General features: G+C 41.6%; 2 protein-coding genes across 2 annotated transcripts in view; one reads left to right on the forward strand and one right to left on the reverse strand.

The window, feature by feature from the left end:
- LOC113229704 (serine/threonine-protein phosphatase 6 regulatory subunit 1) overlaps positions 1-14495 on the forward strand; it is a 21271-nt gene extending 6776 nt beyond the window's left edge. The window contains 9 exon segments of the mRNA XM_026463387.1: positions 86-213; positions 280-519; positions 600-641; positions 705-743; positions 3549-3644; positions 3749-3804; positions 3887-4002; positions 6080-6720; positions 14109-14495. Coding sequence (XP_026319172.1) covers positions 86-213; positions 280-519; positions 600-641; positions 705-743; positions 3549-3644; positions 3749-3804; positions 3887-4002; positions 6080-6702 — 1340 coding nt within the window. The 3' untranslated portion in view covers positions 6703-6720; positions 14109-14495.
- Positions 14496-17233: 2738 nt separating this feature from the next.
- Positions 17234-26217, reverse strand: part of LOC113229846 (syntaxin-binding protein 5) — a 352330-nt gene continuing 343346 nt past the window's right edge. The window contains exons 17-26 of the mRNA XM_026463529.1: positions 23402-23518; positions 23171-23293; positions 22632-22741; positions 22238-22472; positions 22003-22111; positions 20788-20877; positions 19633-19728; positions 19344-19468; positions 19069-19175; positions 17234-18631 (exon numbers count right to left, since the gene is read on the reverse strand). Of these exons, the coding sequence (XP_026319314.1) occupies positions 18476-18631; positions 19069-19175; positions 19344-19468; positions 19633-19728; positions 20788-20877; positions 22003-22111; positions 22238-22472; positions 22632-22741; positions 23171-23293; positions 23402-23518 (1268 nt within the window). The 3' untranslated portion in view covers positions 17234-18475. The remainder of the gene's footprint in view (positions 18632-19068; positions 19176-19343; positions 19469-19632; positions 19729-20787; positions 20878-22002; positions 22112-22237; positions 22473-22631; positions 22742-23170; positions 23294-23401; positions 23519-26217) is intronic.

Below are 26217 nucleotides of genomic sequence, written 5' to 3' on the forward strand. Positions count from 1 at the left end.
GTGCTCCACGATGCTCACGCTGGGTACCGCCCGTTCCGGCCGCGCGCGCGCCGCCGGCGGCGCCTGACCCGCCCCTCTGCCGCAGGCACGCCGGGCGCGCTGCTGGACCTGTTCCTGCGGCACCCCAGCAACAACTTCCTGCACGCGCAGGTGTACGCCTTCGTGCGCAACGCGCTGGACAACCGCGTCTACCGCGCGCAGTACGCGCAGCACGTACGTGACCCGCGCCCCGCCCCGCCCCGCCGCCCGCCCGCCCCGCCTCACCGCCCCTCTCCGCAGCTGGTGTGCGAGTGCGACGTGCTGGCGCGGCTGGTGGGCGCCTTCGAGGAGAACGAGGCCAAGCGGCCGCGCGACGGGCACGCGGGCCACGTGGCGCTGTGCCTGGCGCGGCTGGCGCGCGCGCTGCTGCCGCCCGACGACGCGCCGCTGCCCGAGGCCGCGCGGCCGCAGCTCGACCGCTTCGCGCTCTTCGTGGACTGCAAGCTGCGGCCCGTGCTGCACCGCCGGGACACCCCCCTCGTCAGTATCCCGCCCCGCGGCCTCCGCGCCCCCCGCGCCCCCCGCACCGGCCTTTCCTTACCGCCGCTTTCTACTTTCAGGGTGGCTACTACCCGTCGGAGAACGTTTACGAGGTGAGCGTTGTGAGTGTCTTCCCCGTTCTTTTTCTCGACCTTTACCGACCGCTGACCCCGCCGATGTTGTAGGTGGACGGCGCGGCCGATGCGACGGCCGCCTCCTACGACGTGAGTCTCCACCTCCCGCAGTAGATTGCGCCTTTTGTTCTTATTTTGGCTATTAGCGCGTTATCCCGGGGACCGAAAAGTGAAGGAACGCCGGACGAGCGCGAGTCGCGTCGATTGTACCGTAAGAGTCGAGCGACTCCCGTTCTCGCCGAGTTGTATGCGGAGTGTTTTGTTTTTGAATGGACGGCGTGGGAAACCCGAAACCGTACAAATCATAGTCAAAGTTAAATAATCTTTATTTCCTATGAATTTTTAATTTGCTTACCTACGTAAGCAAATTAAAGAGAGGAAGAAAACTGTTTATTGTACAAATACGGACACTCACATAAACAAAAAAGAACAGAAACGATAATAAAAATACAATAAAAATTAAATTAAACAAATTTGTCGCCATGCGTGTCGCAACTTGCTCAGATTTAGCTGCAATCGGTTTTTCAAAACCGTATCGTGGCGCTGATTTACAGCCCAGGGCGAGTGAGCCACAGATGCCGACAAAAAATCAACAACAAATAAATAAACAGATAAGAAAACTGACATAATAGAAAATGTGTGAAAATGAAAACTATATAGACACGTGAAATACTTGTAATATACAAATGAATATTACATCTATAAAATAAACTTGAATTATAATATTTTTATACAAATTTAAAATATGAAAAGTATATTTTTGTGAAATGTCGCACCCACGAGGACGATATAGTGTAATTACTTGAAATAGTCGAAAACATTTTCATATAAAATTTAATAACATTTCCGATTTTTTTCTTTCAAAACAATAAAATCATTCTTAGAAATTGAGTCTGTCAACATTACAAAAAATTAGTCAATTTTATTCATTTTGGATGGAAAACAATTTATGAAATTTTACCAAGTTCCGCTGTCCCAATTATTTTCGTCCCATACAATGAAATGATCCCTTCATGAAACTGAGTCGATCGGCACTACAAATATTTTGATAAATTTTATTAATTTTTATGGTCAACACACGCTTGACCAAAAAATTGACAATGTTAAAATTGTTTTCACAAAAATACTTAATGGTACGTAAAACAGTTTCCTTGTATCTTCTATGATTTCGGATTTCCCCATATACTGTCCCACTAAAAAAAACACTCTGTATAGTGCTCTTCTCAAACAATGCGGGGAAATAATAAAACACTAAAGAGCGTAAAAGTAAAAAAATATTAATGTTTGGCCTATCCGTGCATGAAAGTTTCTGAAAATCTTCATGTATTTTTGTTTGTTCTTAGCCGGAAACGAGTTACCCGTGACAAAATTTGCTTCTTGTTTTAAATTAAACGTAGTACTTCCTTATTGCATTTCCGCTTTTCTTACTAGAACTCATTTTCGCGACAAACAGTTCTTTGTGAGTAGATTTATTTATAAGTTTAGAGCTGATAACATAAGTGCACTTCCATTCTTGTGTATTTGGATTGGCCTAGACCGGCAAAGAGTTGCACGCTGCATAAATAAGAAAACTTATGTGATCTTTTTTTGAAAGTAGTGCAAACATTTCCGAGCATGTTTGGGCAAATGATCTTATTATTTTTTCGCTTTTGACAGCACCGCCCGAATATTTCTGGACATCGTTCGGACTGTACGTTAGATGAAAACTGTGTGTGAAACGTAAATACTACGGGTGCTATCTTAATAAAAAGGAAATCCATATCCGATGCCCAATATTATAGTACATTAATGCAAAGGCCGGCAAGTCAAGAATTGCCGGACGTGTACGAGCTACTATACGAGTCAGGCAAGCCTCGTTCCCGTCGAGGCATATACATTATAGTGTTTTCTCAAACAATGCGAGTGAATAAATAAAAGTCTAAAAAATGAAGGAGAATGTGTAATATTAGAAAAAAGTAAATTACTATTAATTCCATGACAAATTTGGTTTCTTGTTTTAAATTAGGCGGAGTACAGTTCTATTATTGTATTTTTGCTCTTCTCACTAGAATTGATCTTCGCCAAATACAAAATAAAAAACGAAAAAGAAATTGAGACAAAAAGAATAAAAATTCAAAGCACGTTCGTTTATTTTACCTTTTTTTAAATATGTGGTGCAGGAGTTCTTATTTTAATTCTTGAAATTACGGACACCGATACATGTGAGCGGTTGGCCGTGTGACAGTTTCTTTTAGTCTATTTACATAATTGTTTGTTACTAGATACATTTGAAGTTTAGAACAGCGGACATGAATGAATTTACATACTTATTTTGCGGCAAGTGGCACGCTCTATAAAATGATAAACTTTGTGGATTATGTCTTCCGGTTACAATGCGTCGAGAACAGTGATCTAAGTCGTTAGAATCTGATCCGAATACGCGAGGATTAATTAATATACTTGTATGCGCACGTACAGTTCAAGAACTCGGAGCCGGACGATTCCGGCGTGCATTCCCTTCCTTACACGCACACGTCGCTGCCCCGGCGAACGCTGTTGTGCCTATGCACATTCAATACCGTACTTCACAACCGAAATCACGTTCTCGACCGCGAAGCGCCTGCGTGATGACTTTTAATACTTTCGGCGATGAACGACGAACTGTCCAGTAGCGATATAAATCGTAGACACGAATCGGTAGCCACAAAACGCAGTACTGGTAACTAAACGTGGCAACGGGATACTACACGTACGGCACGTAGCTTTGAAATATCGCTTCATTAGACCTTACCTCGGTATAAGTAAGTTAGATAATGTAGATCGGTACGGTCGTTTGCTTGTTGAGTTATCGCCTCGGAGTACCGGGCCGACGCTTCTCGTAGTAGGAGCGGTGGAGTGACTGTCCCTCGTTCGCAGCTGGCGGGGTTGCCCGACGCGGAGGCGGAGCCGGAGGCCGAGGCCGGCGAGGGGGGCCACGCCGACTTCGGCGCCTTCGAAGACGACCACGACAAGGTAGCGTTTTCTGCAGTGAGTGGCTTTGAGCAGTGTCGATCGTTGTTTTTCATTCCAACGTTTACAAACTGTGTGAATATCTTTTCTTGTCGTTCGGTTTCCAGATGATGATCGCCAAAAGTAGTTTCCTAGAGTTGTCCACTCAGCGATTCGACGACGAGTGAGTATATAACCTAGAATTTGATGAATGCGGCGCTCGGTTTTATTTGACTGCCAATATGAATACTATTGATGTGCTGCAGCATGTGGGCGGACGGGCCGGAGGCGGACGCGGAGGGCGAAGCGGACGGGGACGGGGAAGGGGAGCTCGGCGAAGCGCCGCTGTCGCGCCTCCACGAGGTCCTGGCCGAAGTCTCGCGTATGTATTGCGGTAGTTGAAAAGTACTAGTCCGTTTTGTAATAGAATGTGGACTCCGCTTATGCAAGAAATAGTCGAACACGTTTAATTTGAAATCACAGTCCCATTATTCGTCTAACTGCTGGGCACGGGCTCGCGCCCACCGTTTTGGGAATATCGTCGTTTGGATTGGCCAGCTCGAAGTCCCGACCTCAATTCGATAAGAGCATGTCTGGGACATTCTGAGACGACGAGGACGGTCAGAGCAGACAGCATTTCGAAACATCAAGGACCTAAAGAATATGATCGCCGCGGAGGGGGAACATATAACCCATATAACTTATACCATATAATTTTGGAACATGTAACTGAATCTGACGTGTACACCGCGATGAAACAATTAAAGCCTAAACTAACTTAAGGACCAGACGGAATTCCGCAAGTAATAGTAAAGGATTGCAGGGAAACATTTACTAAGCCGTTACTTCATATTATAAATTTGTCCATAAATCATAATACATATCCTGGAATCTGGAAAACATCAAAAGTTCTACCCATACATAAGTCAGGTTCAAAATCCGAAATTAAAAATTATATTTATATATTATATATATATAATAATATTTCGCAAAGGTTATGGAAACCATCATGTACTAGTTGATCTACGAACAACTTCGAGAATGGTTCTGTGATCAACAGCATGGATTTTTGCCGGGCCGCTCCACGGCTTCCAATTTGATTAACATTACCACCACTATTGCTGATGAGTTGGACTCCAAAAGGCAAGTGGACGTAGCTTACTTGGACTTTCAAAGGACTTTCGATCAGATTGATTGTGATATTCTGCTTCGGAAATTAACGCCATCATTCGGAATCCCATTCATTATAATCACATATCGACGTTAGAGAAAATTCAGAAGTCAGTTCTTCGTAACCTTTATAGAAAAATGTACGGTTAGAAATATAGAAATAGAAATTATTTATTCAATGTAAAGCACAGCACACATACAATTTACAAACAAAACAAAAACAAAAAATAGAAGAAAGAAAGATAAGGGAGACAGGATGTGTGCTGTGCAGCCACTGAATCCGTCATCCACTCAGCTTTGCCGTCTCACTGAAAGTGTGGTACGACGCTGATTTTCGTGCGGCACGGAACACAGTGGACGTCACAAATATACAAATTGAAAATTAAAATTAACAAATTTTTTTTTTGTATGTTATATTTATCCAAACTTTAAATTGTATCAAATTATATATATTAAAATTTATAACATATTAAATTTATTGCCCTTAACTAACTTACAATCATAATTACAGTAATAACAATTAACTGAAAAATAAATTATAACTTAACCTGCTAACATGCTAACTCGACACATAAACAGCTACGCTGGCGATTGCTGGGCGTTAAGTAAATATGCCTTGCATAGTTTTTTAAAAATAAATTTTTTTTTTTTTGGGTTATTACCCCTTACTTTACCCCACTACTTTTATTTTGGGTATGGTCGGCTACAATAAAAGCAATCAATATAATTGAGAGGTCGATGGACCGAATCCCTTCCCAGACGCGTACGTCATGTGTGTAGCATGTTAATTTCTAAATTACGTACGTTTGTTAATGTTTACGAGCAATACTTCTCGCTAACGGTGAACGAAAACATGACGAAACCTGCAAGTTGAAAAAGGTTCACAGCTCTTGGAAAACATGTAAAGTCCCTAACTCGCATTGCCCAAGTGTGGTGGACTATGACCCAACCTAAACCTTTTCCTTAGAGAAGACCCCTGCCCAGCAGCGGGACGAATAATGGGCCGGTGATGAAACACGGTTAAATGAAACAGGTTCGGCTGTTAGTAAGTGGTCCATATTCAGTAGAATATTTATCGACTGCAAGGACAAGCAGCAGCTTCCAAGCGGGTACCTAGAGCACTTTGAGCAATGAACTGTCATGGTACACTTTTTTCAAAAAAGACAAACTGTAGACAAAAAAATAACCTCAGTCCGCTAACTTGATCGCTGCCGTGGCCTTTTGTCTTCGAAATATATACAAACTGTATAAGTAATGACCTTTTGTATATAGTTTTTGTTTTGCAATAGTGCAGAAGTTCATAAACGGGATTGTTTCGATATCGAGAACGATCGATCCGACATCGAGGACGAACCGGGTGAATGTGGTTGCAGCGTGGGAGTCGGGCGGCGCGGACGCGCCGTGCGGCGGCGAGGGCTGGGCGCAGTTCGGCGCCGACGCCTTCCCGCCGCCCGTGGACCCGTTCGCGCGCAGCGACGACGGCGCCGAGGCCCCCGCGGCCCCCGCGGCCCCCGCGCCCGCCATGGCCCCGCCCTTCTGGCCCCCCGCCGAGCGAGAGGCGGACGCCCCGCCGTCGCCGCCGCCCTCGCCCGGCGCCCCGGCCGACGCGGCCGCGGAGGCCAGCGGCGAGCGGCTGGACGTCGCGGAGGGCGTGCGCTCCCTTCGGCTGCAGCAGTTCGGCAGCGAGCGGGAGCGCTCGGCGGCGGCCGAGCTGGCCAGCAACCTGCTGAGCGCCATGAGCGGCATGGCGCCCGACCTCATCGCCAACATCGTCAACGCCAACATCTCGCCGCTGCACCTGCCGCAGCCGCCCGCGCCGCCCGCGCCGCCCGCGCCGCCCTCGCCGCCCCCGCCGCCCCCCGAAGCCCCCGGCGACGGGACCCGCGCCGGCGACGAGTCGACCGACAGTTGATCGATCCTCATGTAGTAGGTACTTAGCTGTTCAAACTTTGGTGCGCGTTTAAGTAGTACGTCTGTAAGGATGCCGCTTCGTTTTGATTCCGGAACGAAGTGGCAATTTCACAGAGTTAAAGAGTAACGATTCGGAACAGAACCTACGGTACTGCAACTTTATATTCACGAGAAAAAAGGGTACAATTGCAGTGATTTAAACATAAAATGGCTAATTGTGTTACCTCGCTGTCCTACGTGTCCTACGGAAACAAATGTTATTTATTTATTCGGTATCCCGACGGAACATACGATTTTCGAAACGATATCATTTTTGATATGTATCTTAATGTATGGAGGTACGTCCCGACAACGGGGAAACGGCATTCATAAATGACATCTAACAAACGACAACTAAGGAACAGAAAAAAAGTTGTTGAAGGGACTGAGAATGATTGAGTTCTCTTTCCCTTTCGGCACGTGGTTGCAGTCGCCTGGCCCCTTCGGTAAATCGAAACGACAAACTTGCAACGTCCGTCTATTCAATAAGCGTAGCGCTCGTACGGGACAGCGATAACTTTAAAACCAACGCTCTGGCCAATTGCGTTACAATTTGTCTCCAAGATAGTATACGTGTGGAAATGCTTACACTTGTTTATATTCTTTGTATACTAAGCTTTTAATTTATTTTCATGCTAAAAATATCGCTGTTCTGTATTGAAAGAAATTACCAAAATAATCTTTAGTGTCGTCGTCCAATTTTCTTGAAAATCTGCTAAATGATTCTCAATATTTGACTAATTACCGTGCGCTAGTAAAACAGACAATGAATATTCAAGCTCTTATTGTGGAAATTGTACTCGTAGATTGAAATTACGTTGTGGACATCAAACATAAGCCCCTAAGGCTCAATTTGTATTACGGCGGAACGGAATGGAAGCGAATTTTTGTAATGATATTATACATTGTATAATGCACTTTATGCGAACGAGCAAAAATCTTCAGCGGAATGCGCGAGTATTCTCGAGCATGCGCAAGAATTCCGCGGAACATTTTGGCTCTTATCTCGTTAGTACGTTACACAATTGTCCATAAAGTTCATTATGCAATGTATAATACCGTTACAAAAATTCCCTTCCATTCCGTTCCACCAAGTTAACCTGACATTCAACAGGAAATTAAATCGGCAACATTTTCGAAAACCATGAATAGATACATAAATACAGAAATATATAAACGTAATGTAGTGAATGGGTTCGCTTAGTGACGGAGTTTGTAATTGTTGCCTAGTTTTCGAAATGCGTTATACTTAGTATATTTATATTTGAATTTGAACCTTGAACGTTAGGGTAGCATTCGATTTACAACGAACGAACAAAACTAACTGAACGTTTATAGTCATTGTGCCTCTTTTAAACGCACGCGAGCTTAAGTCCACTTATTACAAAAGACGTTACTATGTAAATTTCGTATTGTTATTGTTCTAACCAAAATATACGCATAATGCACAACAGTTTCCGTCTTCACTAATTGTAACATGTTTGGTTGAGTGCAATATATTAATGAACTGTAAATTAAAAAGCAGTATAAAAAGGTAGGTCGTATATGTAAACTGTGAATTTGAGCGACGAAAAAGTGTATGAGTATTACCAAAATACTCCCCGACCGCATTTCGCAACGCGTTGATTGCCCTTACTTTGTTTTAACTTTTAATTCGGCTTCACAAACGCAAAATGATAATAATTTTGTTCGTAGTTTGTGAACAAAATGTGTTTGTCGTACAAAGCTGTAAATAGGATGTAACAAAAGTGGCGCAGTTCAAACGATTTTAACAACGCGAAAAGAGCGTTTGTGTATTCGATCCTAGCCTGTATCGATCGTAAGTGCGCGAGTGTCACGGGCACGGGCACGGGCACGGGCACGGGTGCCTGGCCGCGCGTGACTCACTTAATTCCGGCAACGTTTGTGTTCAAAGCGGGAGAGTCTTAACGTAGTGTTCGGTAGGTTAACATGTTCAATTCTATTTCAATTCAATTGCGTTGCGCGACGACTCGTGTACATTCGCAAGTTTACCTTTAGGATGTTACAACGGCAGGAGAAATGTAACTTTTCGAAGATACTGCAAAGTTATATCTCTCCTCGGTGTGTGGAATTACCGTTAAGCTTGTATTGTGAAAAAATGCGTTGGCCAAAGTAGACGCTATACGAAGACACAGTTTTAATAAAGTGATTATAAATCGCGGCAACGCAAAGCCTTATCGTGTACCTTACATGTTTTAAATTCAATTACTTTATTTGTTATATTTATGTACACGAAATAGATGCGAATTTAAATGTTATATTCGTCTGTATAATATAATGCAATGACGTACCTTGATCTTTCACTTTACATGTTTATTGTTGTGTAATCGATTAATGTCGTAATTTATAGAATTGTAAGAGTAGGAGTATCGCCGATTCATTTTTGTATTCTATTAAAGTTAGTTTGCGTTAAAATAACGAGTCAGTGGTCACTGTGTTTCTATGGAAATATAAAATAGTAACCGCATTCCTCAATATGGAGCTGCGGGCCCACAGTGTGGACGCGTGTTGGGCGCATGCGCGCGGCTTGTGCAACGTGCATATCGTGTTTATATCAGAGCACATATCGATAGGCGATCGCAACACGTATTAGCTTCTGTAATTTAGTCACATTTAAAAAAAACATATATTTTCAATTTGTCTCTACTAGTTAACACTGACGATTTTATATAATTTTGGAAAGATTGTTGATTAAATTGTTTTGGTCGGGAAGTATTAAATTTTAAATCATGGCAGAGACACGCGTGCCCTCACGACGCGTCCTTTGTTGCGATTCAGTTCTATTAACATAAATTCTGTCCGCACGTTTTTGTCTCCGTCTAAACATGTTTAATTTTATATAAATTTTATGATTTCGGTGGACGTGTTAATCATATTAATGTGTATTATGAATTTGTGCCCATTGACCTACCAACAAATGGACGTCGGGTCTAATACAAAAACCACGAAAAAAATGTCCGAAGTTAACCTGTACAAACGTAGTGACGTGTAACGAAATATAAAAAACTAAAACATTTAATTTAAATTGTAACGTCATTGCAGTACTGCCTAATTTTGCTTGCAACAATTTATGGGCCCAAAAACCCCATATTCAGCTTCTACTGGAAACTTAACAAAATGCACTATATATAGCTTCGACTGAAAATTACTTGAACACAAGAGTAGTGTAGTAGCCTTTATCCTAAATCTCAATTAATTTTTGTATATATTATTATGTCGAATTTCGTACAAATTCACTTAAAGAAATAATAAAGACTGGGCAGACACATACATACAAATATCACTACAAATGTGAAAATAAGCATGTACTATAAGAAATGTACCGATACTCCAACTAAACGTAAACTCAAATATCCGTAATTCCGAAAACCGTTTTATAATAAAACCTTTACGCTTTCGAGTAATTTTGATGCTTTTCACAAAAACAAAATTAGCTTTTGTTTGGTAATCTTCCTAAAAAAAAAATACATTTGACATTACGAAAATTCGAACTAACGTTATTTCGGGCAAATGTGTTTTCGGACTTCTGATGGGTAATTCCAAGCAGTGTTGCCAGACTTTTAATTCGCCAATTTATGTGTGTTAAATAAAATTTGTAATTCCCCAGACATTTTATTAAGTAGCCCAAAATCACCTTTTCCTATTTCAAACATAGCCTAAATATCGCCGAGTCGCCGATCACTGTTTTAGTCGCCGCGCGACCCCTCAAAGTAGCCTAAAACGAGTATAACAATATTGTGTTAGTTATTGCCTTAAGACTAATTTTTGTCCATCTAAGGTTACTACTAACGTTTAATAAAAAAAAATTATTTTTTTAAATTTTAAAAATAAGATTAAAATCAAAGCGACTCTATAGTTTCTTTGTTCTAAATATTTCAATCGCTTATGGTTCGAACAATTGAAAATAACCAAGAAGTTTATATAAGCTTCTTGAAATTGACGTAATGGGTCTCTTTCAATTTTTTGCGCATGCAATTTGTAGAAACAGGACAGTTAGCTATTTGATTATTTTGTGTGCTTTTGTAATTTATATTTACGATTCATTTATATATAAATCAAATACTATAAAACTGCACAAAATAACACTTTTAAATGAGAACTATGATAACACAATATAATTGTTTAGTGAACATATGATCAATATCCTGTTTTACACTTTACTGCAGTAATTTTTACAAGTTATTATATGGTACTGCGCGATTGACGCTCTGTATGCGATTTTAACGCCCTATACGTGCGGACACTTTAGCGCGAAATCGACGTCCATTTGTTGGTAGGACAATGTTTGCACCACGTCGTTTGCAACGCACTTTTACTATAAATTCTAATAAATTTGTTGTTTCCGTACTATGTAAGTGTACCTCATTTTGAGAGAGAAGTTCTTTATAAGTTCTAATATCGTTGATGTATTTTAGTATAGAAATTTTTTTGTTAAGGACAGAGTGAAGTGAACATAGTGCAATGCTGTAAGATCTCCGGGCCGTGCCCGCGCCTTTGGGTGGCCAGTCGAGCGAACGGCCCCACTCGACATATCTCGTAATATCGTTAGGTTAGCATAGCTTTGTTTAGTTACTAATTACGTCCACTCGAAGTGTATTTATTTTGAATTTCTATTTAAACTAATTTTTACCTTGTTTTTCTATCCTCTTTAGGTGCATTCAGATGTCGCTGTTTAAAACAATTGTTCTGGATCGAAATCGCGTATATTCGTTTCTTCAAACAAACGTTTCGGGCTCTTCGCAGGCCCCACGGCTAACCGAATCCTTTATTAAATGGTTCAAAAGTGATCTGCGGGTATTTTGGAATATTTCCGCCTTTATCTCCAAGTTCCAAAACGTGATTTAAAATTTCGATTTTTAGTACCCCAGTTCGAAGTATAACGTTCTGTACTTATAACTTTATTTCTTATCTTTCTTATTGCTCAATACGTTGAGTCGTTTTGTCTATAAGCAGTCACATTTCAATTTCCCTAAACATATTGTGAATTCATATCGTAGCGATGTTTAGTTATTCGAGGCGATGTACGAGCCCGCCTCCGGCAGTCGCGCACATTTCGAACAAATACATTTTATTAGCGTTTCACTACGGTTTAGACTATAGATTATTGTTACTTATTTTGATTTTATATTAATCTGGCTTTTGACTTGGAGCACTGGGTATTTTTAAATTACTTTATTTCGTGTTACCTTTTCTTTGCAATTAAATAGTAAAGAAAAGGATGACCCTAACTTGTTAAAGCTAAAGCGTTGTTCCAAGTCGGAGCTTATGTATCAAAAGCTATTTATAAGTCCCTAAATGTATGTGATTCTAAAGTAACGAATGTGATGCGTCAAGTGGGGGCGCCCTTAGTCCGACATATCATCTCGTATGCTTTCTTACTCGTCTTTCTATCGAGAAATTGTCGAAGCGAAGAATATTAAAAAACTAATTACTTTAGTACCGCATTGAGCGTTGAAGGAGCGTTAGGTATTGGTACCTAACTATTATTTACTTTGTGGTGATGCGTACAGTCTCGGGGCGTCCCCTTTGAGGTGCTAAGTGTTGCAGACGTTGCGTCGCTTGCTGTGTCGTGTCGAGCCTTTCTGTCTGTAATTTGTGTAAATAGTCTAGCTTTAGTTTACTAGCACTATTAAGTTATCGGATCGAGAGGGACACAATTACGCAAAGAAACAAGGGAGTATGATATTATATGTGGATTTGTGATACCTTTGCATAAATCTGTTCCTCTGTGTTTGATAACGTAGTGTCCCATGTGATTGCGGCGCAGTTTTGATGCCACATACTCGTAATCACAAAATATTTTCAATAGCAACAAGAGAACTCGGTCTGAACGTTCATGACGTACAAGATTTTCAAAGATACGATAAAGCTGCGCTGCACGGAGTTACTCAGAAAATAAATCTAATAGGAGGACGATCGAGTAAGGCGTTTGCGTAATTCGCGGACATAAGTTCAAATTTGCCCTCGAAAAGTGTTCGTCTTCTTAAAACGATAGTATTATACTTGTTAGCATTAAATGCTGTGGAACATAAACAATTGTATTAGTGCAATTAGTTGCCCGCGGGCCTTGTTGTCATGTGCCTGTGTTGTAAGCTATAGGCTATAGGTGGGACAATTATTGGTGATTTCCAACTTTCATGTTTCATTTTATACTTAAGAATACTCGATGTATTCCCTACTTATATACATATGATGTACAAGTCTGGTACCAAATTATTGTAAATTAAGATTACGTCTAGTGTGCAACGACGCTTGTTTCGGGGTCGACCAATCATCGGTCTGAATGGAGTTGCTCTGATTGGTCGTCACCAGACGAGTGGGTCCATGCTGTCTCTACGGTTTGGACAGAGTTGGTAGAGTAAATTTTTGTATCGAGAGTGTGTGATAGCCACATGTGATCCTTTTTACGCAGTTCTCAGTCGCTCTCACGGGCTCTTCCAACGACTTATACACTTTACAGGAGATTGTGATATTGCTGTTTTACATTTTTATCTTCGGGACTACCGTAACCGTCCTTGGGAATTCCTCTTTTCATTTATGCTATACTCTTAATAAATTTATATATAATGTCTGTAGACAAAAATGAAGGGCGGAGTGAGAATTTCGAGCTTAAATTGATTATCTGTTTGGAGTTTCTGTCCTGATCCATCTTACATTTTTGTATTCAGGAATTTTGACACAGTGCTAAAAGTTTCATGAATCGTAACTATTTTTTTTAACAATATGTTATGGTTTCCATAGGGCGTTGCCCTTAGTTAAGCTTGCGGATCAATTTTGTTTAAAGCTATATGTATTCATCGACGTTTGGGTCTTCGATATTCTGTATTTTGATCTGTATTAAAGGTTTGTAAACAAGTGGCGGAGTGACTCGACTTTCCAAAACATACATTACCAACATTGCAAATCTCTTACGGAAAAAAAGTCTATGAGCGACAAGATGTTGACAGTCCAAAAAATCTGACAAAACTTATTAAATACGTTTTATTAAAATTCAAAACCGGTGCATAGTTTCAACATTCACTTAAAAGAGAATAGGCAATCCGCTGCGAACATTTAATTAAAAGAAGTAAAACAGCGTAACTTCGCCGTTACAAGTTTTCAAATGCTTTCTACAGTATAATAAGATCCATACTAGGGGCAAAGAATGCCGAAATAATGTTTATATTTGTGTGCATGTTTTGTCGAGAAACTGGCTCACTCCGCTACGATTGTACGTCTGTACATAGTATATATAACGTGATATGATCTACGCTGCCTGACAAGAAATAATAATTGGATACTTTCTTACGTTACTAATTGGTATGTACATAGCATAGGTCTATTGAACAGCAAATAATTTCTTGTCAGGCAGAGGCTGACCTCAGTGGACGGCGGGCGCATAATGCTTGCTCGTTTCAACGAGAATGTGCCTTCCGGGCGTTAGGAGGCGCGGCATACCCCCTCTCCCCATCTCCTCTTCTCCTCACCCCCTGCCGCTCTACTACGTCCGAGACATAATAATTGCTCGTAATGTATTCTATTGTATTTATATAATAGTTAAAGTTTTATTAAAAAAAGTTGCTCAATATTCTGATGTTTCATTGAAACACTTCGCGTTTCCAAACTACGCAAAGAGGTCAAGTTTTACGGAAGCTGACAATTGCATAACTTACCTCTACATCATTAGAATGTATTTGAAAGTTTTGTTGTTCATCACTGCGCTACTGCAATTAAAAGTTAATTATGTTGACGTTTTACTGAGTTGCCTTAATTTGTTGTTTAGAAGATGGCCAAAGTGTGCATTTCAAGAGCAATTTTCGAGAATGGAGAAAAAAGGGGCGATTAAGGGGGAAAAATAAAATGTCAGAAAAAATATTTTGATATAATTTTATTTTCATATTTTCATAATTTATTTATATATAATGACTATAATCATCTACCAAACTAAATAATCAATATAATTCAACAGCATCCTTTATATACAATATGTATAGTTATAGATAATTTCCTCATTTCCGAACGATTAAAAAAGAGACAGTCGTCTAACCCATACAAAATAATGCGGGAATGAACTACCGTCGACTTCGACTGAATAACGAGTAATAATTTGCCACAAGGTTTGTTATTATTTATTTACAATTCTTATATTAGATTTAGTCCCATGATTTCCAAATGAATCTGCCAGATGGAGCTCGCGGTTCGGAGCGGCTAAACTTGACGCCTCCTAACAACAATCATAAAATCGAGAAACTTAACATTTGGCCCTGCGAACGCGACACTCGTGCTCGTTGAAATTTTGTTTTAACAGCTTTTAAAACGTGGCTCTACTTTTACATTATTTTTAACGCTGTCAAAATTAAAACGCAATGGACACGCGCAGGCGCTGAACGCAAGGCGATGAGGTACTCGACTAGGACTAGAAGGTATTGCGGAACAGTACGATTTGACTCTGCAACCTGGTGTCACGCTTCCTGTAACCGTATTTTTTTTATACCTGTGTTTGATTCTAACGGCGAATTGCTCATGCGAAGCATGACACCGGACCACCATGGTGGTGGTGGTAAGAGAAACGCACTACACCCTAAATTAACTCTCAAACATCGATAACATCAATCCAACAATGCTACAGTTGTTATTCGACAAGAAAATACTCGACGCTAGCAATAATCTATGAATAGAAAACATACACGGGTGACACAGTAATACTTATCAAGTCTTAACGTTACATAGAAATGAAAAATCTACTTTATCCTTAGGGCTTTAGGTAGAAAATGTAAGCCGCATCTCAAAAGTATACTGGATCTAATGATCCAGCGAGCTACAGTTACGGTCAAGAAGATATTAGAATGATATGCGACAGGTCCACCGGATGTCCGACTATGTAGGTACACAAATATATTATGTAGTATTTTCCTCGAGCGATGAAGGCGCGAGCGGCGTCTGACAACTCTTAACAGAGTAAATAGAGACAATTCTGATTAAAACATCCTCTAACAGCATAATAACTTTTAAAATCAGTAAACGTCCTTATGAAAATACCCACTCTGGAATAAAACTCGTAATCATATGCCTCTGTACCAAAATAATCTGATTAAAATCGGTGCTAACGTACAATAGTGATATTATTATATACGGAACAGCATTCGTTTCATATTTGTCAACTCTTCGATAACTACTTCTTATATTTTGCAATTGAAAACGTAATTTACATTTACAATCGGAATAAAAATGTGATTATAAATAGTGTAACAATTAATTAATATTTGTATTTATACAACATAGCGTCAAAACAGTATAAACGTTTGGCATCGATATTATACACAGCAGAAGTCATACCGCTAACTAAGTATACATACAGTAGAGTAGAACTAAACCGAACTAGCATCTCTATAGAATACACCGAGGTAAGTAAGGCGACCAACGACATTGGACGTAGAGTGGTGTGAAGAGAAGCGAAGCAACGAAGTCGTCGTGACGAGAAACGCTTATTGCCATGCGATACACAGATACCTAAACACTACAGTACTTAGTTCTAAACGCGCGCGCACTCGCTCCCGACAAGTATTACACAATAATCGCCCGCAATACCAGCGCTTTATATTCTAAACTTTATCTTGACCAGTCTAACTGCACGGACCACACAACGGAAGTCCTATTATCTCATTTTTACATTCCTACGTGTCACACACTTTCCACTGTCGGGCATTAAACATTCGAAGGAAGTACGCACCCACATCTAGAGGACATCAGATTATAAAAAGCGGAATGCGAGCACGCGTGCGCACCTATTTCTAAACCAGCATTATACACAAGTGCAATTAGTCATAAGTTTATATAGAATAGTTATCGCTTCTATTTAATTTATTTTAGCTAGCAACACCGACACGACACTGATTGGTCTGGTTTATATTAAGCTGGCAACTCGCTTAGTATTGCTATCATTGTATAAGGTCGCGGCCATGACCACCAAACATCAAATACGAGACAATTGACCTAAACAGGAACGAAATAACAAAGGAGTGAAGGTTGAAGGGTCACAGCACGCAGGTGACGACAAGTTAACATAGACATTGCGTGCGGCCGAGGGCGGCGGAAGAGAAACAAAACACGTATCGCAGTGTCAAGGAAATCGCCAATGAGAAGTAACAAAAATTATTGTCATCCAATGCTTAAATTTCCAATCTTTATAAGTATCTTTTTATTTACTTAACACTTTATACAGATCAACGTCATCGACTAACATTATTGTTATTAAATATTAAAGTTCATTATTTTGTTAATTCATCATATCTATAAAATTTACAGCTACTTGTATCTTATCGTCGTAACGTAGCAACGGTAAATAATCTCAATCAATGTATACTATAACGTAATTATACTTTAGATAATAATAACAGAATGCGACGTACATGGGTAAGTGCTTCGCTCGGGGCAACAATCGACCCGTATGCGTACCGACGCGTATGCGTGAACGCAACAACAGAATAGGTCCAACGGGAGACGAGAACGGGATAGCATCACACTAGTATCGCATAATGTATAAAAAGATTTAATTAAGTAAATTAGTTTATAATGTTTGACTATGTACAATTATCACATCGCGTGAATGAATGTGGCGCTACGCACACCGGAGGGTCACGAGGGCCGTGGCATCTGTTGGTATCTGTACAGCAGATTGACTAGGACTCGTCAGTGTTTGGACAATTCGAGAATTTATGTGAAGCCGTCCGTTTCAATAATTACTACTGCTAGTCAACTCGAATACCGGCCGTCTTATGATGTCCTTTTTGTTCTACCTGCTGTAACGAGGTAGAGAACGTACACCGAAGCTTTAATCAATATTGTTTGTGATTTCAGGATATGGTATTGATTATTGTGTTGAAACGGACCACCCGCATATTCCCAGTGCGAAACGATACAAGTTATTGAAAAACGAATCTATTGTATCATACGAGATACTCTCGTCGTCTCATACGGCGACATTCGTTTTGACGAGAAGCTCGTGTAAAAGTTTCGTTTACATAGGTACTAGCTACCTTGGAAGTAATGTATACCGAGGCACAGAAATAATTGAACGATTGAGCGCGTATTCGAGAAGCGGAACTAGTGTTTCCATCGGGGCCCACTCTCTACGGCCGAGAGCGATATCGATTACGTTTTGTGCGTTCATTGAATTTCGAGACACGCCTAATAAGAGTCTAAAGTTAAGGTTCATAAGATCTCTACTAGGTAGCTAAGCTCTATCCGCGCGGCGGGACGAGGATCGGCCGCTCTGCGACACCGTACCGCCACGCTCTTGTCGCAACGGCGCGCCGGCGCAGCAATACATTGAAGGAGAGCCTCTATTCTAAAATTACTTCGAACGATCATTATTATCACACTAGCTCACGCACCGAGAAGATTCCTCCACGAGTAAAATCATTACAGAGTCTCGAGACAATACATTGAAGATCTTTCTACAATTTGTTACGAAGTGGAAATATACATTATTACTTCGTGACCGAACCCTAACATTGTTGTCACGCGATAGCAATTTTCTGGAAATTTTACATTGCAAAGTCGGAATTACACTATCGCATACAGAACAAGCAGTATAAAAACTTCGAAACTAGACGGCGTCACAGTCCAAGGCGATATATCTACACCGCCATCTAGTGCCGAAATAAGAACAATCACAAATGCTTCAACACATCTCTGTGGAATGTGATCCGCTGCGGGTGTCGGGGCGCGAGAGTTCACAGTTGGTACCATTTTTTGTCCTTGTACTTGAGCATCAGCTGGTGCGCAGAGGTGGAGAACTGTGCTGCCTCGTTGGACATGCGCTCCGTGCGCTCCTCCAGCTGCGACAGCTTGTCGCCGCGCTCCAGGACCAGCTGGTGGGCCCGCGAAACCTGCAACCGACGTCGACCCACGCGAGTTTATTTTCAGTACCGCGTTATAAAAAGTTCCGTTTTCGAGGCAGATCAGGAACACGGAAGAAAAAATAATGGAAGTGCCTTAAGCCTCGATTGAGCTGAAAACTTGATATTGATTGATCGTAGTTTCTAATTTAAAAAGAAGTAACAAATTGTGCGCTGTTAATACAATTTAAACTTTACTGTGTTGGCATATCGTTGAATGTTCAATATCTATTATATCAAGTTACGTCGTTTTGATGTGCTGCCATCTAGCGATTAATAGCTGAACGATGACGAATGATTATTATTGATAAGAAATCTGCCATAGATTATGAAAAAGAAATAAATGACAGTATATTTCCCACACCGGATGTCCCACTAAGCACTTCTACTGTATTTATTGTTCTTTGATAAGGAAATTAACGATGAACCTCTGAGGCGGCGGTGGATGCGCGTGCGCCAAGCTGTTGCAGGTTCTCATTGGGGCCGGGGATGTGCTTCGCCACCGTGCGGCTGGGCTTGCCACTGCTCTCGCCAACTGTATGCAAAAGAAAATATATCGCTTACATACTTACGTTACGAGAAAGGCTTGAATTTCGCGAGAACAAGTAGCCGAGAAAGTATAATATTATATCCACACTGTATTTCAGATGTTAGTGGTGACATAACCCAATTCGTTTAAATAATAGCAATGAATGGTACTAACAAAGTTCTTCCCGGTCGAACGGGCGCGAGCCGCCTCCGAAGAGGCCGCGGAAGAAGCTCTCTTTCGGCGGCTCGGGCATGTCGCGCGGCAGGAACAGCTCGCCCAGCATCTCGTTCAGCTGCTGGCTGCAAGGACAACGACAGTCGTCAAGTGTCGCATTTAAGGCAACGTGGTGCGCTTAGGTATAGGTATAACTTCACTATCCAAATCAAAACCGAAAGTAGGTTCAAAGATTACGGAACGTAAAACAAGAAAGCTTATACAAACATAAACCAAAAAATAATTTTACCAGAACTCAGCGTCGATTGTGAACTTCTGTATCTCGGTGGGCGAGGCGAGGTAGAGGCCGTGGCCGCGGTTGCTGAAGCAGAATGTCTTCGCTATCCTGCAACACCCGCACCGCGTCAACGCCAGCCCACAACGAGACGGTACAAGACAAACCACCAACCCCATCAAATCATGGTCATCGTGTATCAATTGAGGATTGCTGAATTACTTTCTAAGGCCAAACTAATATCTTCAGTTAAGCTTTCTATTTATAAAATTTGAAATTTTCAATTCAGAGGTCAGAATTTATTGTTCAGATGGTACCTGTGTAAGCAGTATTATTTAGTAGAAACATCACAGCAGCGTACTGGTACCGCGTGTGTATATTTACACAAGTTATTTACAAACTTTAAAATGCCAAGGCGACAATTTATAGCGAATTATCACTTGTGAACGTAAAACGTCTCACCTGTTTCCAAATTCCTCGAAGCTGAAGTCTATATAGGAATAATGGTTCTACTTACAAAGCTTGACTTCTAACATGAGCACGGCGACTACCCGCTTGGAATACAGGAGAATATGCCTCACGAGACATCGCATTCAAAATAAATACATTCAACAACTAAATATTCATGCTGGGACGTTTGAATTACACAAGAGAAGCGAGAAGTGGCAGCCATAATCGAAAAGAGAAAGATTGTAAATATAGGTGAGGAGACGTCGGGTAATGTGACAGAGAGGGTGTGATGGCGTGTCGACAGTCGTACAAGTGTGAGTGTGTCGTATATGTATTGGCAGTAGGTATTTGTTGGATAGTAGGTTCTATTCAAGCAAATTTGCAAGCAGCGGTCGGGAGGGGGCAAATCATCAGTGCAGATTACTTAGAAGAAAAAATCGATGTATTTGATGAGAATTTAGAAATTTAATCAACCATCATGCAAATGTGATTGTCAGATATATACGTTATTAATGTGAACACTGTGCGCACGATGCGGATAGAATGATTTGCCCCGGCCGATCCAAACGTTCCTCATCACAAGGGAGGGGTTTCCAAGCAACTGTCAACGTAACATGAACAAACATGTCTATAGGAACGCAGCAGCGGACGGAGTGAGGCTCCACAAACAGTACAGGTGACGGTACATGGCTAACGCATGTCATCATGAACGCGACTTACTGGTCCGTATCCTCGTTAACTATCAGTTGTTGGCCCCATATGGAGAGCATTGGGTCTACGATACCCCTCTGTTTGGACTGTGTCTGGAAGCTACCAGGAACACAGACAACAGTCAGTGGGGTGGAGCGCACACTGGCTCGCTGCGGGGCCAGTGCGCCCCCACCCGCGGTAGGCGGGCACTCGAGAATCGGGGCGATGCAGGGCGCACGCTAGGCTCAACATCATCACAGCATTAGATCATAACACAGGCATAACAGTGGTGGGTACACGGTGTGGGTCGGTACATAGGTTAGTGTATTTACATGACGATCATTCTGTTGCACCAAAGTAGCATAAACATAACAAGTAGGAGGAACGGTGTGTTCTCATTTCTCTGTCTATTGACTGTTCCGGGTGTGTTTGTGTGGCATGTCCGATTACTATTTGAACTGAAAAAAATAGATGAAGAGTGCCAAATATCGGAAGCACAGGTGGTGCTCGACAGATTTGCAACATTTTGTCTACTCTGTGATTGGAAAGTAGCGCGTAGCCGCTAGTACCAGAGTGCTTCACATCTCCACGTAGAAGAGAACACCGTTACTTGTTTGGTGCAAGGCGATACGATATCAAATACGCTAAAAACAGATTCTGGGAATAAAATGCGACGAGGCGGCGAGTCGACGAGTAACTCTAGCCGAGGATCGTCTCGTCTTGCACCAAACAAGCAGGGACTAACATCGAACGTAGCTTAGGGAAGTCTGTCGTCGGCTCCAAATGATAAAATAGCAATGATTGTAAACGTGGTCTCTGCAAGTGATGGTAGATGGATGCGAAACCGTACAATGACAAATCGTTAGCTGAAATATTACAGCTCATAAAATATTATATTCTCATGCTGATAAAATTGCGAAGCTATCGTAGCTAAAAACGTCTAACAAAAGAAGCCGTTTATCATTTAGTGCCGCAGTCGTGGTCGTGGCCGGTGCAAGATCGTCTAACAGTGGAGTGTCGCGACACACGCGCCGAGACATGTGACGTGACGCGCGGGACTCGATACCAACACATTCACTGCACCAAACCGCTCAATCTCACAAACTCACAACTGTTCCCTCCTTGCGTCACCGCAGCTTGATATTTAAAAACGATTTTGTTTGAGTTCTGAATCGCGAAATGCGATGAAACAAAGAGGGAGCTAGTCAGTCAGTATCGTACGTTATGGATGGTCCAGGGCCTCACCTGAGCTCGGAGAGGGGAAGGAAGTCGACGTCGACGAGCGGCCGCAGCGAGGGCAGGCTGTACGCTACCAGATGGCCGGTCGATAGGTAATTGACGAGACACACACTATCTGCAACCGCGCAGCGGTACGTTCGTTTATTTTCAACAATCTTTACCTACTCACAAAATTTTACTTGTTTGTACGTGTATTATATAGGAAAATAATGGAAACTGCAAAAGTAACGGGAAAATGCACCTTTTAAACTGACGATTTCAGCTTTCACGACAAAATCCGTGTCGACGATCTGCTGCCTATAAACACAGTTTTGGCTGGGAAGTGCGACGACGCGCGCCTGCTTCTCCGACGCGATTACGACGAACTGTCGGTCGCCCGTTGGCGCCGGAGATTCACCCGCCGGGGTCGGCGACATGCGACTGCCCGACGACGACGACGATTGTTTTGTCGGCGTCCGTTCACGCCTTTCTCTTACCTGCGAAGTTTTGTCTCTTTCAGTTACTTTTTTGTTGTTCTATCCGATGTTTCGATGGTTTTATTACGCGAAGTTCATACATAGAATAAGTAGTAATTGTATATAAGGTGTACGAGTACCTATACGATGACAGTAGATATTTCGAAAATAAATACTCACGTCTTTACTATCATCCTTCCAACTTTCGTACGAGTAAGGTATTAAAGCACCATTGCAGTCGAGAAACGACATTGTAAGGATTGAACCTTTTAACCTAAATATAGGACCACCTGCGAAACAAACAGAAAACATATTAGCCAATTTTATAGCAAAGTGAAATTGAAAACTTTTAAGGGTGCTTAAACAGCGAGACATCGTGGTTTCGTTGAAGAGTTAATAAATACTCTATGTGGATAGTAATATGGTACAATATTACATCAACAAATATTTCGATTCTCGTCAATCCAGACCATTTCCACTGCAAATGCGCTAGGGAGAATTGAAATTTTGCCATACAAATTTTAATTCTTTGCATCCACCGGTGGAAATGCACCTTTAGACATTAAAACTTACACTGACAATAGTTTAAGAAAATATAAGAGAATGTGTAACTATACGGGAAAAATAAAAATCGTCTCTCTTAAATAAAACCAAATGGTACTTATCAATTTATATGAATAAATCGATTGATGAATGGCAAAGCGACTGAAAAAGCTCACCGCTCGTAGAGACAACGACGGGCTGCGTGTGCCTGAGGTCGGCTTCGGGCAGGCTGATCATCATCGTGAGCACCGAGCCCAATGTGGTACCGATCCACAGCGTCGGCAGCAACGTCGTCGGGTCTACATGTGCATCACAATTATATTCAAGAGAAATAAGTCTATCCATTATTAATTACCAATTAGGGAGAAATTGCCTTATTTCAGAGAAACAAGAATTATGAGACTCACCTGACTTCTTGGTGTAGCTATCGGCAAAGGCGAGGCACTGCACGCCCTCCTGCGAGATGTTCTCCAGACTGGACATGGAGCTGGAGCGCGACCGTGAGAACGAGCTGTCCAGCTTGTCTATCCGGCCGGTAGCCAACACAATACCCAGTTATTGCATCCGCACCAACATTATCCCGCCAAAGACAGCCCACCACGCGCACACGACAACGTGGTTGGCAGCCCTCGGCGCGCTGCATGGCCGATCGGGTTCTTCATAACGTACAAATGGACAGTAATGAAAAATCATAGAGAAGTGCGTGAACCTGATCGACCAGCAGCTTTCTAAAAGTCTACAATATAGTTGCAGACTAGAACTAGCGTAGCTGACGGATAGCCTCGGTGCGGTTGTGAAATTAGCTGAAATCACCGTTCGGTGCAGAGATTAAGACTGTGCTTGAATGTAAAACAGTCGGAAGGAAAAGAGTCATGCTTTAAAAGAAATCGGATTGCATGCCCGTCCAATCTCAGCTTATTTACACAACGTTACACTACTCGGTTTAGTTCTGTTTCAACACTCGGGCTAGTTAGATGGCTAGGTACCTTGACGTAATGGTTGATAGTGTGTTGGCATTCTGTGAGAAAATGGCTCCCCTGCACAGTTGTAGTCAAAACACCGATCACACATTCCGTTACGATCGTACATCTTAATTGTCAGAGGTTAGTTTAGAACAACATCCATAAATTAGCGTTCAGTTAATGGAGGCGGCGACTTGGAAGCATTTACATTTCGGAAATAAACAGTAACGGACGCGTAAAGAAAAGGATGGGATGGATGGCGATAAATGATGATGACCAGGTCGTAGCCACAAGCCATGAGGCTCCCCTCGCCGTAAGACCGAGGGCTCGCCTATTCCCAAACACTACGAAGCACAAACTCGTTAGAAAATTGTCATTCTAGTGTCTACTGGAAGCCCTACTCCCAATTAGTCGTACTCCATATGAGTAGTAAAAAGCGGTTGTATGGACGGACAGACAGTCTACGCACTAAACAACACTGATTTATCGAAGTGACTCTAGGAGCGGTGCAATTCTAATATTTTAGCGCATGCACTAGTGCGTAAGTAAGGAGATACCGTAAGCATACATAGACATAATGACAGCCGAATATAGAGGCAGCCAAAAACGAGCCATATAAACTTTTTGCTTTGTGGTCGAGCTAGAAAAGAAAAATAATATCATGTACTCAACAGCCTTACAGAGAGAACAATATAAAATTATCGAGTGATGTAGCTGCGAGTGATTTAGCGTCACGACATCGCCGCGAGCGCACACGCACGTCAGCGCGCACCACTAGTCGCGTCGTGGACCAAGGCAAAGAAATGAGTAAAGTGATCGCTCGTGATAAACAAATTATCCACTTTCATAAACAAAATGTAGAGCAAAGAATAGAAAATGATAATACGGATCATGTGTCTGATACAATATGGAAAGCCTCACTCATATTATGCACACATAACATACAGTCGATCCCGCTCGTTGTAACATAAGTGATAGACTACGAAATAAGAGTTTTGAGTAGTAAGTCACCTTTTCACGTTACCGCTAGAGTCATGCCAGTTTAGTTAACCAAATTGAGTGCAATCCAAGTGTCGTGTGTAAGAGGAGAACATGACAAGACAGTCACAGCCACAATTTCAGTCTAGCATGTACCACTACCTACATGTGTACGTACAGGGGCCGGGGCCCGTGAAGAAGCCACACAAAACGAAATAACAATTGAAAGAAAAATAAAAAGGAAAAAGTAAAATTGATGCAAATGTTTTGGATACCATTGGGTTGCATAATGTGTAAGTACTCCATAGATGCGAGAGACTGCGGAATAGTTGGTTCTGTACCGACAAATAAAACCACAATATGTTACAAGCATCATCTCCAGGACACACTATAGTAAGCCGATGTCGCCACACAGCGTTCAGTGCTAGCACTAGAATTGCTGGTATTGTGCGCTGAGCCGTGGTGACTCGTGGTACGTGAACGGTGGGTGGCGCAGTCGGCACTGGACAGATTGCACATCTTCACAGTCGAACAGCAACAGTTGGCGCTCAAGGCGACATGGGCATACACTATACAAAAGATGGGAATCTCATTCTAGAAGTTGGTAATGAGGTCACAACAAAAGAAACACTACGAGGACTGAACAACTAGAAATTAAATTTAACCAATTATAAATAAGGCGTGGTATATTCCAATGATTACCTATTAAATGATTCCGATCTGAAAATGGGAAATTCGTCAAATGAATATACAGAATCAAATAACTGAATACATGCTTTTATAAATGATAAAAGGGTTAATGGAAAACAGAAATGAATCATGATTCGATGTCCAGCAATGTAGTCAATTTATTATTGCCAATTTATGTAGTATATTCTATGTGAATAATTTTGGCAGTCTCAGACCAATAGGTTGAAGCGCTCGTTTACAAAATCGTATAAAATAGTTTGACAACATTTTTTGTTGATAAAAACATTTCTGACAATTATAATAAAAACAAACTATATTCGATTTTGCCACGAGCAGAATGTTTGAGTAGTGAAAGAAAGAAGAAGTAGGTAAGTAGAAGTTTAGTTAATGTGGAAGAGTCTATGTGAAGTAAAACAAAAAAGAAATGAAAAGAGGAAGAAATAAAAATAACAGACCTTCGTTAAACGCTTGGACCTAGAGCGCGTTCATTATAAGCCATGATTATGATTAGAAATTAAAACTCACATAACGACAGTGGCCTAAAGGCAACGGCCACAATAATATATAGATCGAGCGCAAAACTAAGACATCAT

The sequence above is a fragment of the Hyposmocoma kahamanoa genome, unplaced genomic scaffold (assembly GCF_003589595.1).
Source record: "Hyposmocoma kahamanoa isolate Upper Pololo Valley unplaced genomic scaffold, ASM358959v1 62, whole genome shotgun sequence".
In the NCBI taxonomy this organism is placed as follows: domain Eukaryota; kingdom Metazoa; phylum Arthropoda; class Insecta; order Lepidoptera; family Cosmopterigidae; genus Hyposmocoma; species Hyposmocoma kahamanoa.